General features: G+C 21.3%; 1 protein-coding gene across 6 annotated transcripts in view; it reads right to left on the reverse strand.

Annotated features, from left to right (window-relative positions):
* Positions 1-14287, reverse strand: part of LOC122501078 (alpha-tocopherol transfer protein-like) — a 69396-nt gene that overhangs the window by 20455 nt on the left and 34654 nt on the right. For 5 of the 6 annotated variants that reach the window (XM_043610333.1, XM_043610331.1, XM_043610332.1 and 2 more), the window contains one exon: positions 12214-12324. The exons of the other annotated variant lie outside the window; for it this stretch is intronic. In XM_043610333.1, the coding sequence (XP_043466268.1) occupies positions 12214-12225 (12 nt within the window). In that variant the 5' untranslated portion in view covers positions 12226-12324. The remainder of the gene's footprint in view (positions 1-12213; positions 12325-14287) is intronic. 6 annotated transcript variants of the gene reach the window in all.

Raw genomic sequence — 14287 nt, forward strand, 5'->3', positions numbered from 1 at the left:
AATTTTTGTTCTATTTGAACAACTCTTTCTATAGAAATGGCCAAGATGTTTTTTACAACTTGAACGTAAGATATTTTTAATTAAATAATTGAACTTTCGAGTACCACTGGAACAATCCATTAAATCCAATGAAATTTTGACAAAATTTTAAAATATTTCTATAATTTTTTAAAACTATTTTCGGAAATACAATTATTTATAAAAAAATTTTAATTGTATTTATTTAAGAAACAAATTTTTTCGGAATTTCTAAATTAAATTATTCAAAACTTCAATACTTTTTTTGTTAAACAAAAATTTAAACTTAATTTTTTTATTTATTTTTCAACAGGAATTAAAATTTTTAATAATTTCAATGAAAAACTTTTTGAAATTTAATTATTTTTAAAAATTGCAACATTAATTCTTCCAAAATTCAATTATTTTTTTTATAATTTTTGAATAAAATTATTCAAAACTTTAAGAATTTTTTATAGAATAATAATGTAATTGACAATTTTCTTAAATCAAAATTTTTATATTTTTATACTTTTGCTTCCCTTAAATTTTTAAAGAATTTAATTTAACAATCTTTTAAAATTTAAATTATTTTTAAAATTTTTCTTTTAAAATTTAATTTTAAAGATGGAAAAAGTAAAGTTCTTTATTATTTAATTTTAAAAAATTTCAATTTGTTTCATTTTTTAAAAATTATTTTTGGGAATTTATAAATATATCTTCAAAAGAATTTAAATTACTATTTTTCAAAAACCTAATTTTTTCAGAATTTCTAAATTAAATTTTTCAAATTTTAATCTTTTTTGTACAAGTTTTCACTAAAATTCTTTTTTAAATCAATTCTTATAAGAATTTAACTACGAGATTTAAATTATTTAAATACAAAAATAAGTAATTCATAAAATAATTAATTATTTTCAAAAACTACAACTGTACCTCTTTATTGAGTTTCTGAAATTGGGATTAAATTTTCTTTCTCCTCTTACATTATTATTTAAAAATTAACTGTCAAACTTTTGACATAACAATTCGAACTATAAAATGAAAAATTGGAATCAAAAAACACTAGCATCACATGAAGAAAGATTATGTCGATATTATTATAATATAATTTTTCTATTTGAAAATTCCAATTCTTTTTAAAAAAAAATTATTCGAAAATTAGAAAAATTAATTTTTTTATTTGTCAATTTTTTTGTGGGTTCAAAAAAATATTTTCTAAAAAATTACCCATGAATTTCAAAATCTATCAATTTTTAAGAAAAATAAAAATTCAAAAAGGGCAAAATATTTCTTGTGTACTTTTATTTTGTGACCATTTAATTCCCTTAAAAAATCTCTGGAAAGAATTTCATTGCCAATTATATAATGATAATTTATTTTTTTAAAACTTCTACTAAATGAAATAATGAAACATTTATTAATATTGAAAAAAAGTTTATTCTTGAAAGACCATTCGATAAGACGATTAAGATCATATTGAAGGTCATATGCATCTTGGTTTTTAATTATAGATTTAAAAATTTTAAGGTCGTCAGCAAACAAGAGAAAAAGGCAATGTTTAATTACGGAATTAATGTCGTTTATAAATAATAAAAAAAAGAGTGGGCCAAGATTTAAACCCTGTGGGTATACCAGAAGTTATTAGAAAATGTTGAGAAAATTCTTGGTCAACACGGACAGAAGAAAAATTAATTAATTAATTAATTTAATTTTTTCTTTTAATCTAACTATCTAATTTAGTTTTTTTTAAGAAAAAAAATTCTAACTTTATATACTTAAAACAGAAATAATACGCAATTTGCAAAAAAGTATAATATTATTTATTTTTCTTGTTTAATCAAAAAATATTTATTCTGTCTGACTAGGTCAATATTGTTCTACTTAAAAAAATTCTGTCTAGAATAACAAGTAGAATTCTAAAAAAATTGTATGACAAAGAAAATGAGGCTTCTTAACATTTCACTAAAAAGTAATTTTTGTCTGACCGTAAAACGTATTTTTCACTTAAAATAGAAACCCTTGCTTCTAAAGAAAGTAAATTTAATATTCATATTTTTTACAATATAATTATTTAAATATTTCAATTTAAAGAAGAATAAAAATTTTACTCGAAAAAATTTTTTTTTAGAAAGAAGCATATAATAAAAATAATAAATAAATAATAATATAAACTAATAAAAATCTTATGAAGAGAGAATTAAAACTTGATACTTTTTTACTAAACGGTAAATTTTGCCTGACAATAAAATTTTCCACTTAAATTAAAAAATTCATTCCTCTAAAGAAAAACATTCTTATTTATATTGTACAGAAAAAAATCATTTAAATGTACAAAAAAATTTAAATTTTAACTTTCTTCTATTTAAAGGTAAAAATGTTCCCAAGTAGAGCCAACTTTTGTTACTTGAAATAAAGTAAAACGAAATAAAAAACGAAGTTTTAACTTTTAAATTTAAAAGGCGTGAAACAAATCGTTTAGAAAAATTCTCATGTCTGACATTTGCGCTTAAAAATGCAAATACAGTCTGATCGGGACACTCTTTTTCCACTTACAGCATAAAAACGAGAATTTTATTTACAAAGTACATAGCACATGATTTAGAAAAATACTTATATTTGACACTTGATCTTTTACCACTTAAATAAAAATTCTGTCTGACTAGGACAGTTTTTTTCCACTTAATGCGAAAAAAACTAATACTTCTAAGCAGAAAGCATTTTTTAAGATTATTTGATAAAAATTATTATTTAGTAGGTAATAATTATTACGTTTCAGCAATTATAATTTTATCAATAACATTCTTTACATTTTTTTTTATTTTTAGCAATAAATAATAATTATTTGGTAAATATTATTTGGTAAATACTATTTGGCAAATAATATTATTTGGTAAAGATTATTATATGGTAAAAATTATCATTTGGTAATCTATTTCCTGTCTCTTATTTAGATTGGCCCATACCAAAAATCCATTCCTTTATAGTCTGACTAAAACAATCTTTTTCCACTCAAAAACAAACAAAAAGCTGATTATCCCCAAACCTAGCGAAATAATATTCCTTCTCGAATAATTAAAAACAAAAAGTTTCCCCAAACTTTGTATACCTTTTATCCCCGAACAAAAAAAAAAGTTAAATTTCGTCTGACTGAAACTATCTTTTTCCACTTCAAGTCCAAGGAAAAATAATTAATCCCCTTCCAACGAAGAAAACAAATTAAATTTATACTATCGAGACTATTAGTTTAAATGATTTAGTAAAAAGTTTTTGCTGACTCATTATACCTTTTGCTTTATACCTATACTCGAGGGGTGAATTCCGTCTGACTAAACCATCTTCTTTCCCCTTATAACCCGATTAAATAAACTTTTCGGCCACAATTGATTAGCTTTCTCTAAACTTTGATTTATATTCTTTCCCCAACATCGTCGTCAAAAAAAAACAAGAGGGAGAAAAAAATATTCAAAAACTCAAATTAAATTCAGAGGAACAATTTTTTTTTTAAATTATTTTTTATTTACAACTTTTATTTATTGTTTATTTAAAAGTGTTTTTTTATTTTCATATAGTTTTTCTGCAGATATCAAATTGAGACAAAAAACGAATCAAAAGTGTTGCGAAGCAACATATATTAAATTGAGACAAAAAACAAATCAAAAGTGTTGCGAAGGAACATTTTGATTTGTTTTTTGTCTCAATTTGATATCTACAGAAAAACTGTGTTATTAATTATTTTATTTCAACTTATATGTATATTAAATTTTTTTTTGAATTTTTTTTCTTTTTGACTTTTTTTTAATTGTTTTTTTTTATTTTGAAAAAATTGTGAAGGGAGAAAATACGAGGAAACGTGTAATAATTTTATAATGCAGCAAAACATAAATGCACTTGCATTTGCATAATCCTTGATTCGTTATGAAGCCGGGTAGAAAGATGTATATGTATATTTAGAGAGAGAAAGAGAGAGAGAGAGAGTAAAAAGGATTTAGGAAGCTTGTTGGAGAATATTGCGGGAATGCACCACATGGATATGAACGTTATATATATAGACAGATATATTCAACACTCTCGTGAGTTAGGAAACCTGGTCAGGGTCACCCTGTTGCATCCGTGGCTTGATGCTTTCACTTATAACGATAAACTAGGATCACCCACTGACTGGTCTTTCCAGGTGTCGATGAGTCAGTCACTCTACATATATACATATAGTTCTTTGTATATTTATTTATTTATCTTTTCTCTAAATTTGAATACCAACAAAAACATCTTTTTGATGCAAAAAGTTTCGCCAAGTAAAAATTTTTGTAATCGTCCAAACAATTATTGAAATATAAGTTTACGAAGTAAAATTTATAACTAAAGTTTTAATATTGATTGATTTTGTTAATATATTAATAATTACAAGTCCGGATTGAGTCAATATTTCCAAATTGCCTTAAATATAAATTTTTTAGTCGAATAATTAGATTTAATTTTTTGCTTATTTTAATCATGAAATTAAATTTCATATTTGTTACAATTCAAAATAAAACGGAAAATATTGACTCAATGCGGACATGTAATTAGTAAAATTAATAAAATTAATTAATATTTAAACTTTAGTTATAAATTTTACTTGGTAAACTTACATTTCAATAATTGTTTATCTTTATTTTTTTTAACTAATTTCAGATCATAATTTTTATACATAAAAAAATACAAAAAAAAGTTAGGATAAAATGTGATCTGAAATTAGTTAAAAAAAAAAAAGAATTTTCATTTTAGAAAAATGAAGAATACTTGTATTTTTTAGCATTTTCAGCCTAAAAACAGAGATTTTTTTTCAATAACAAACAAAAATACTATAAAAATAATAAAAATCAATTTCTTTATTTGCAAATTTGTTTGGGGATTCAAAAACATATCTTCTACAAAATTATCTATGGATTTCAAAATCCACCAGTTTTTAAGAAAAATAAAAATTCAAAAAGGGGCAAAATATTTTTTGAACGATTTTATTTTATGACCATTGAATTCCTCACAAAAAAATTACTTTAAAAATAATTTTGTTGAATATTTAAATTATTTCTTTAATATAGTTAAAAATATAGGTGTACCCTCCCCTATGCAAGTTTAGTGCTTTTAATGTCTAAAAATAAAAAACAAAACAATTAATTTTCAAATTAGTTTCTCTCTTATTGATTTACTTAGGAGAGTTTGTTGTTGCGTTTTACTAATATTGAGTAAAGTTTCGATTTGATTTTTATGTAAATAATACAATTTTATAAAAAGGCCAGACCATGACGCGAAAACAAGGGACAAGAATTAACATAAAAAAAAATTTTTTAAATAAATTTTTTTCGCAAGTTTTTTGTTTTTCACAATTCTAGGAACATAAGCAATACGAAACTACGAATAGGTTTTAGATTAATTACTGTATTTTATTAAAAATAAATTTTTTTTTTATATACATCGTACTGGGGACAGGCCATACTATGACGTTTTAGCACCTTAAAACAGCTTTTAAAGCTAAATTATAAATTTTTAAATGTAAACGCGACTATTGGCTTTTGTTTGTAAACACAGAAATTAGTTTTTCTCCTTGAATTCATTGCAATATGTGCAACTAATTTCTTAAAAAATACGAGGGACATTGAATTGTGCACTACGCGGAGAATCACCCTTATAAGTGTTTAAACGATCAATTTATAATTATATTAATATATTATTATAAAATATATATTAAAAGAGAAAAAAATGTTATTTAATATCTGCGTAATATACAATTTAAAAAAAGATTGTTAATTTTTAGTAAATCCAGATTTTTGAGCAAAATCTTAGTGTTTTATTTTACATTTTTTTGTATAATATCTACAAAACAAAATTTTACTAAGTCATTCTTTTTTTAATTTACTCTCAAATATATACACAAAAGATTTAATAAAGCAGAAACGATTAAAAAAAAAGTTTACGCAACATTATAGAAAGATAAAGTTTGATGAACAAAATAACCCCATCTTGGGAACTATTGTGTGCACAACTTTCAATGACTTACAACTAAGACAAAAAATTTTTTTTCTTTGCCAAATTTATAGGAAACCTTCAGAAGGATGTCCACAACATATATCAAGAGTTGATTTTCTTTATTCTTTTAATTCTGAATTTTAATAAATCTTTGAGTCAAAAAAAGCTATTTGGTGCACAAAATAGCCCCGGTTGACGGTATTGAGATTTTAACCCAATTAATAATTTTCTGGAATATTTTACATATCCGTTTAGAAGTTCAGGTTCTACGTTTGTCTAAGATAAAAATCTGTTCAGATCATTTTACTTTTTACTTGACGGCGAATCTTGATTAGTAATAATATTTACAAACTTGAATTAGTGCCCAACTTTTTGCTTTTGAATTAGTAAATTTTACTAATAAATAGTACTTTATACTAATTTATAGTAAATTTTACTAGTAAAGAGTAATTTCTACGGTATTCGCGACAAGAAGTCCAAAACAAAAAATCCAAACCATAAAATCCAAAAGAGTAAAAAAAAGTGGTTTCACTTTAACTTATTTTTTGGTTTTTTTGTCCTGGTCAAAAAGTCCAAAGAAATGGAAAATCCAATAAAAAAATTGTGATATAAAAATTTAAATGGTTGCCTTGAACAAAATTGTCCTGTTTTTGAGTTGCTCATTTCAATGACTGTGAATCGAAAGTAGATAAACTTGATATTTAAAATTTATGAAAATAATTAAATTAATCGAGAGTAATTTAATTGGAATTATGTATATTAAAAAAAATAATTAAATTTTTGTAACTAGAATTTTATCAAAATTGTTAAAAATAATGTTGTATTTCTTGGAATAATTGTTTTAAAAATTTTATAGAATAATTGAAATTATTTTTAGAAATTTTTTTATTTATGAAAATAATTGAATTTTTGTGAAGAATTTTATTATTTATCTAAATAATTAAAATCCTGAAATTTTAACATTACTAATTCAAAAGGAAAAAGTTAGACACTAATTAAAATTAGTAAATATGTATTAAAAAAACTTATAAATATTCTAAATATTTAATTTTGTTTTTCTTTTTATTTATTTTAATTTAAACATTTATATTTAAATCTTTCCAGATGGGTTTATTTATTTGTTTATTTATATTTACATACATATACAAAGTTTTTGTCCCCCACGTGCTTTATTATATCGGCGAAAGAATGGGAAGTGAGAAATACGGAAAACAGTCGGAAATGAAAGAAGAATTTGAAATGGAAATCAAGGAAATAGGTGCAAAAAAAAATTGGAAATAGGAAATGAACCCAAGGGGAAAAAGTGGGTGGGGGAAGTGGGTCAAAAAAGCTTTTCAAGTATAAAATCAACTTTTTCTCTCTCTATCTAAAGTTCAACAAAAAGTTCAATTTTAATCCACCGGTGGAGAGAATAAAGAATAAACAACGAATGGCGTATTAAAAAACATTATCCTATACTTTTTTGGATTTTCAAAAAACATTTTGTTTCTTTTTTTTTTGCATTTTTGCTTACTTTGTTCTGTTCTTCTTTTATTTTCCTTTTTTTCATTTTTTTTTATTTTCCTTTTTTTTAGCTTTTTCCCATTTTCTTTTATTTTACTTTTTTTTGTTTTCTGTTTTTCGGACATAATTTTTTACCATAGAGAAAAGGTAAGTTTTATTTGTGTGCTATACACAATTTTTTATATTAATTAATAATTACTAAACGTTTTTATTTTTTATGAAAAAATATGTTTATCTTTTTTTATTAAACTTTTTTTCTATTCATATTATTTTTATTTTATATTTACCAATTTTTTTTGTCTTTTCAACTATATTATTTTTATTTTTAAATATTTTATATTAAATGATAATATTTTATAAACAAATATCCATTATTAATAAGTATCATGAAATAAATCTTTTACATTCAGAATATTTTCTAAAATATAATATTTCTCTTCAGGTATTCTTATTACATTTATTATTCACTGAATTTGTATTATCGTAAAAAGTATACTTTTTTCTCTTACTCCAGAAATTTGAAATGAATGCTATTGAAAATTCCAGGAAATCGCAGAGAAATTCCACGAATTTCCAAATAGGATACTATATATGTATATTCAGAGAAAGAGAGAGACAGAGAGATAGAATCCAGTGGAGAGATATAGTATTCTATAGTGTCTCGAAATCAATTTAATTTATGATTCTCATAATTCATAGTTATACCATTAGATACGATTATGTGCCTGAAATCATTCTAAATACCTTATTTACATGTAACAGTTGCTTTTTACCTCTGTACGTAAATTCTAATAAATTTTATTTTTATTTTTACCTATTATTTTTGATATTAGAAAATTTTTATTTCATTTTTTTTCATAATTTTTAATATTATAAAATATAAAATTTTTTATTAATTTATTTTCTTCAAATTTTTTTTCTCTTCTTTCAAATCTATATATAATTGAAAATAAATTCTATAATATCACTAGAGAGAGAAAGAGAGGAATCAATATAGATTATTTGATAAACGAAACTCCGAAAAAATTGAAATGTAAGCGGAAAAAAAATTATGCGCGAATGCTAATATTTGCAACTATATATGAATAATATGAAAGGAAGTGAATAGTCTCATAAATAAAATAAGAGTCGGAGAGTGACTTTATGGTAACCAGAGAACGCTTTATATTATGATTCATAGAAATTTTTTTCCTTTAAGATAGATATTCAAATTGGAAAATTAATATCTACAGGGTATTAAATTATTAATAGTATATAGCTATAAATTCTTTTTTTCTTATTAAGAATTTATTTTAACTTTAATATTATTGCATTAGATTTATTTTCAACTTTTGTGGAAAATTAATTATGCATATGATTAATTTTTTTCCTTCACAAAATTGGAAAAAAAAATTTAACCAAAGACTGCAAATTCCAACAAAAAAAATTTAGATTTTTTTTTTAATAATATTATAAACACGGAGAAACAATTTTCAACTTCAACCAAGTTTGAAATAGGGATAAGTTTCTCTAAAATATCGAAAGTGTATTAATTGAAATTACTAAATTTTGCTAAGTGAGATTTTTAACTATAGTTGCTTTAGGTGTGAAGTTTTTTTCTTCCGTATTGTATAATTTAAATAATTTATAGAAAAAAATTTCCATTTTGAATTCGAAAATATTATTAATATCGAGAATTTCGACTGAAATACGAGGAATTTATTTTAAAATCTATTTTAAATTGTATTTTCGTGCGCGAAACATTATACGATTTCAAGTGTGTAGTTATACAAAATCAAACAAACAAAACACGTTTCATCCATTTCTTTCTCCCTTTCGCGAGTAATGAAAACCTTTAAAATCAATATTCTACCTTCAATAAATTATCGTTACGCGATTTTATTGCGAGAAATAAAGAAATTGATTGCGTAAAAATGATCGCGAGTTCAATTATGTAAATTTTTAAAAAGGATTTATTTATTTCTTGTGCGAAATAAAAAATTCAGATATTAAAAAAAATTGAAATTTATTATTATTTAAATTCATTGTAATGTGTGCAATTACTGAGGACATATAATATTAACAAATACACTATTAATCAAAAAAGGGTATTAATTTATTCTATTATAATTTATTATTATCTTTATTATTATTTCTATTATTATTTTTTTTTATTCTTATTTTATTTTTATTATTATTTTCAGTGTACCTATTATTTTTCTATATGCAAATTTTTCAAAGATTTTAATTTGAACCCTTTTCAAAATTCAATTATTTCTAAAAAATCACGCTATAATACTTTTAATCCTATTCATTTATAATTTTAAATTTTAAGTGAAATTAATTTTATAATCATGTTTTATTAGTAAATTATTCGAGAATTCATTTATTTAAATACAAAAATAAATAATTTATTAAATAATTGGATTTTTATGAAGAATTTTATCAAAATTTTTTTAAAATAATTAAATTCTTTCGGCGAATCTAAAAAAAATTTTTAGGAATAAATGCAATTTTTTATCATTTTATTTAAAATTATACAAAAAATAATTGAAATTCTACGATAAGTTTTGTGATTTATTAAGATAATTTTATAATTTTATTACTTTCAACAATAATTGAAGTTTTGCCAAGAATTTTATTAAAATTTTTGAAAATAATTGAATTTCGAAGAAGGATTTTATTAATCATAAAAATAATTTAAGTTTTGACTTATTAAAAATAACTCAGAAAATAATTGTTGAATTTTTAGGAAGAAGTGTATTGAAAATAATTGAATTATATATAGGAAAATTTTATTAAAATTGCATTTTTATTAACTAAATTTGGTAAAGAATTTGTCAACATTTCGAGAAACTTCATTAAAAAAATGAAAAATAATTGAATTGGTGCGAAGAAATTTATAAAAAATTGATAAGTATTTGAATTCCTGTGTAATTTTTATTAATATTTTGTTTAAATAATTGAATTCTTTTGAAAAATTTTATTAGAATCGTTGATATTATAAATAATTAAAAATAAGGAAAATTTTTGAAAATAATTGAAATTTTGTCAAGAATTTTATTAAATTTTTTGAAAATAATTGAATTTTGCAGAAGAATTTTATTATTTATAAAGATAATTTAAATTTTAATGAGAATTTTCGAGAATTTTTTTAAATTTTTGAACAGAATTAAATAAATGCGAAGAAGTAAACACATATCTTTTGAAATCCAATTAATTTTCAAATTTTGTAGTAAAATTGTTTATTAAATAATTTATAAGTAATAATTTTATGATAGTTCTTCAAAATTTAAGTTATTTAAAAAGACATTATTATCAGAATATTCTAAAGTAATGCGATTTTTGTCCGACATATTGGATCCGCCATTTTCAATTTTGTAAAATTGATATTTGATTAAATTATTATAAATTTATTTCGCTATGAATTTTTTCAGACATTAAAAATTTAGAGAAGAATCTGACTGACAGATATTACAAATATTACCGACTTCTGAGGAATAGTACATTTTTTAAAAATTGAAGCATATCAAAATTAATAACTAATAATAATATTATTATGTTTAAATAATTTATAATTAATAATTATACATTGTATTATAGTTTATTATTATGTATTTCCATTTTACTTCTTTTCTGCATCATATATTTTTTTTTATTATGAATATTCTTGTAAAGTTTCCTCTGTTATAAATAATAAAAGTGAGAGACTTTCAGTAAACGACCCATTCTTTCAAAAGGACAATAGGTTCACTTCCTATGAAAAAAGAAAGACTGTACATTGAATATCTCATGTAAAAGATGCCAGCAGGCTCAATCGCTATTGTATGTTTGTTTCACAACATATACTTTTAACAGTATTTCCTATATACATATATACCTTTATTCCTATTAAGGAGGAAAAAAAATAATGTTAAAGATGCAATAAAAATGAGGGAACATATAGAATAAGTATGTTGAATGCATTAAAGTCAAAAGATTTATTCCATTATGACGCAGAAATATCATCAAAATGGAGAAAAAATGTAAAAAAATTTATAAAAATGTTCAAAAGAAAAAAATTGGAGAAAAAACTAAAATTTTAGTTTGGTCGTTTTTTTGTCGTTTAACAAACAAATAATAAACAAACAACAAACAAATAATAAGCCAGCAATAAAAATTGACTTTAACAAATTAGTGACTTTTCGAATTTGATTTAAGATCTTTTTTTTTATTTTAAATTACAATTGCGTTTTTTTTATTCAAGTTAAAAATTACGTCTTTTTCATTGAAGTTAAAATTTTTTTTCCGCATTTATTCATAATTCAAAAAGAAACATAAAGAAGAGGAAAAATTGAAAATGAATCATTTTGAAAAAGACTAAAAATTTATTTCTTCAGTACAAAAAAACTTGTAAATTGTAAAGAAAATAAAATAATGAATTTAATAAATAAATAAAATTTTAAGTTTTTCTATCATGTGAAACTAAATATTTAAAAAATTTATTTATACTTAATTAATTTTTTTATACAAATAATTTAAGAGGTTTCTTTATTTATTTCCAATTTTGAGCGCAGACTATTGTTAATTATGTATAGAGTTAAATGACAAAGTCACTGAAATGTAGTAAGTGAGAATTATTCCTATTGTTAATGATAAAAGAGTGGTTTAAAACGAGTTTTTTTCTACTTAGGCTCTAAAAATAAACGTGAAAACATTATAATTGAAATGCAATTTGTTTTGACTTACCACAAGTAACATGACTAGTGTGTTATCCTAGATTCCTCATAAAACTTGAATTCTCTGATTAAAATGCGAATGGTGTTAAAAAAAATTCTCCTCTTTATCATTCCTTTGTTTCTGAAAAAGTCGTGACTATAAAATTCCAAAACTATTTCTCCGTTTGTGACGATTTCTATTTACTGAACGCTTGTCAGAGCTTTAGCGACTATTAATAGTAAACAATAATAAATTACTAAAAAATAACTAATAAAAATAAATTACAATTAATAACTATATTAGTAGTAAACTATTCTTAAGTAGCTAATAATAAAAAATTATTTTTAATTAGCAGAGCTCGAACCTGTGAAGGTATTTAAAAATACGGAATTTACGAACAAAAAATGAACAATTACGGACCAATTATTACTGACAAAAATATAAGCAGTCCGAGTCAAATAATTTTACTTAAAATTACAAATTAAATTTTTCATAACTATAAAACATGAAGATATCGATAACTCCGAGTCTTCGACTCTGGGTGATCATTTCTTCAAATTTTATAATAATTAAAATTGACCAAGTAATAAAATCATTATTTTATATTATACTTCTTCAAAATTATTTTCATTATTTCAATTCAATTATTATGTACAAAAATTTTTAACTACAATTTTACTTTTATTTTTAATAATTTTCGAAAAAGTTCTTTGTCAATTTTCATATCCATTTCTTTACAATATTCAATTTTATGAAATTTCAATTATTCGTAAATTCTTCAATTAAATATATATTAGAAAATAAAAACTTAAAATAATACAAAAAAATTCAATTAAACTTTTTCAAAAAAATTAATTTCGAAATTCAATTATTTCTAAAAATTCACGCTGTATTGAATTTAATATTCAATTATTATCTAAAATTTTTACTGAAATTCCTTTTTTAATCAATTTTTATTAGAAAATTCTATTAGAATTCAATTATTTAAATACAAAAATAAATAATTTATTGAATAATTAAATGTTTCTTGAAATTTAATTCTCATAAAGAATTTTATCAAAATTTTTTTAAAATAACTGAATTCTTTTCACCAATTTCAATAAAATTTTTAGGAATAATTACATTTTTCGAGGAATTCGATTAAAATTATATTAAAAATAATTGAAATTCTGCGATAAGTTTTATTATTCGTGAAAATAATTGAATTCCTAATAACAATTTTATTACTTTTGAAAAATATTTAATTTTTGCGAAGATTATCATTACTCTTGAAAATAATTGAATTTCTGCAATAATTTTTAACTTTTCCAAAATTAAATTTTTTTTCGTGCTTTCAACTAAAATTCTTCTATAAATGCATTATTTTTAATAATTATTGAAAAAGTTCTTTGAGAATTTTCAAAATTCATTTGTATACAATTCAATTTTACAAAATTTCAATTATTCATAAATTCTTCAGTTAAATATATATATATATATTAGAAAATAAAGAAATAATTTTAAAAAAAAATCCGCAATTAAACTTTCTCAAAAGAATTAATTCCACAGTTAAAAATATGAAAGATTTAGATTTTCAAACATTTTAATTTGAAACCTTTTCAAAATTCAATTATTTCTAAAAATTCAAGCTATAATGCTTTTGAAATTCAATTATAATCGAAAATTTTAACTAAAATTTATTTTTAAATTAACTTTTATCAGAAAAATCTACTAGCATTCAATTATTTACATACAAAATGAAACAATTTATTGAATAATTGCTTATTTCTTCAAAATAAATTCTCATAAAAATTAAGAATAATTACATTTTTTGACGAATTCGATTAAAATTGTATTAAAAATAATTGAAATTCTGCAATGAGTTTTATTATTTATGAAAATAATTGTATTTCTAAAAAGATTTTTATTATTTACAAAAATAATTGAATCCCTGCGTAAAAATTTTATCATTTATGAAAATAATTGAATTGTTGCGAAGAAATTTATAAAAAATTTGTAAATAATTTAATTCTTGCGAAATTTTTAGTATTTTATAAAAATAATAATTAAAGGTTGAATTCTTTTGAGCAATTTTTTAAAAATAGTTAAATATTGAAAATCATTA

The sequence above is a fragment of the Leptopilina heterotoma genome, unplaced genomic scaffold (genome assembly GCF_015476425.1).
Source record: "Leptopilina heterotoma isolate Lh14 unplaced genomic scaffold, ASM1547642v1 Lhet_199, whole genome shotgun sequence".
NCBI lineage: Eukaryota > Metazoa > Arthropoda > Insecta > Hymenoptera > Figitidae > Leptopilina > Leptopilina heterotoma.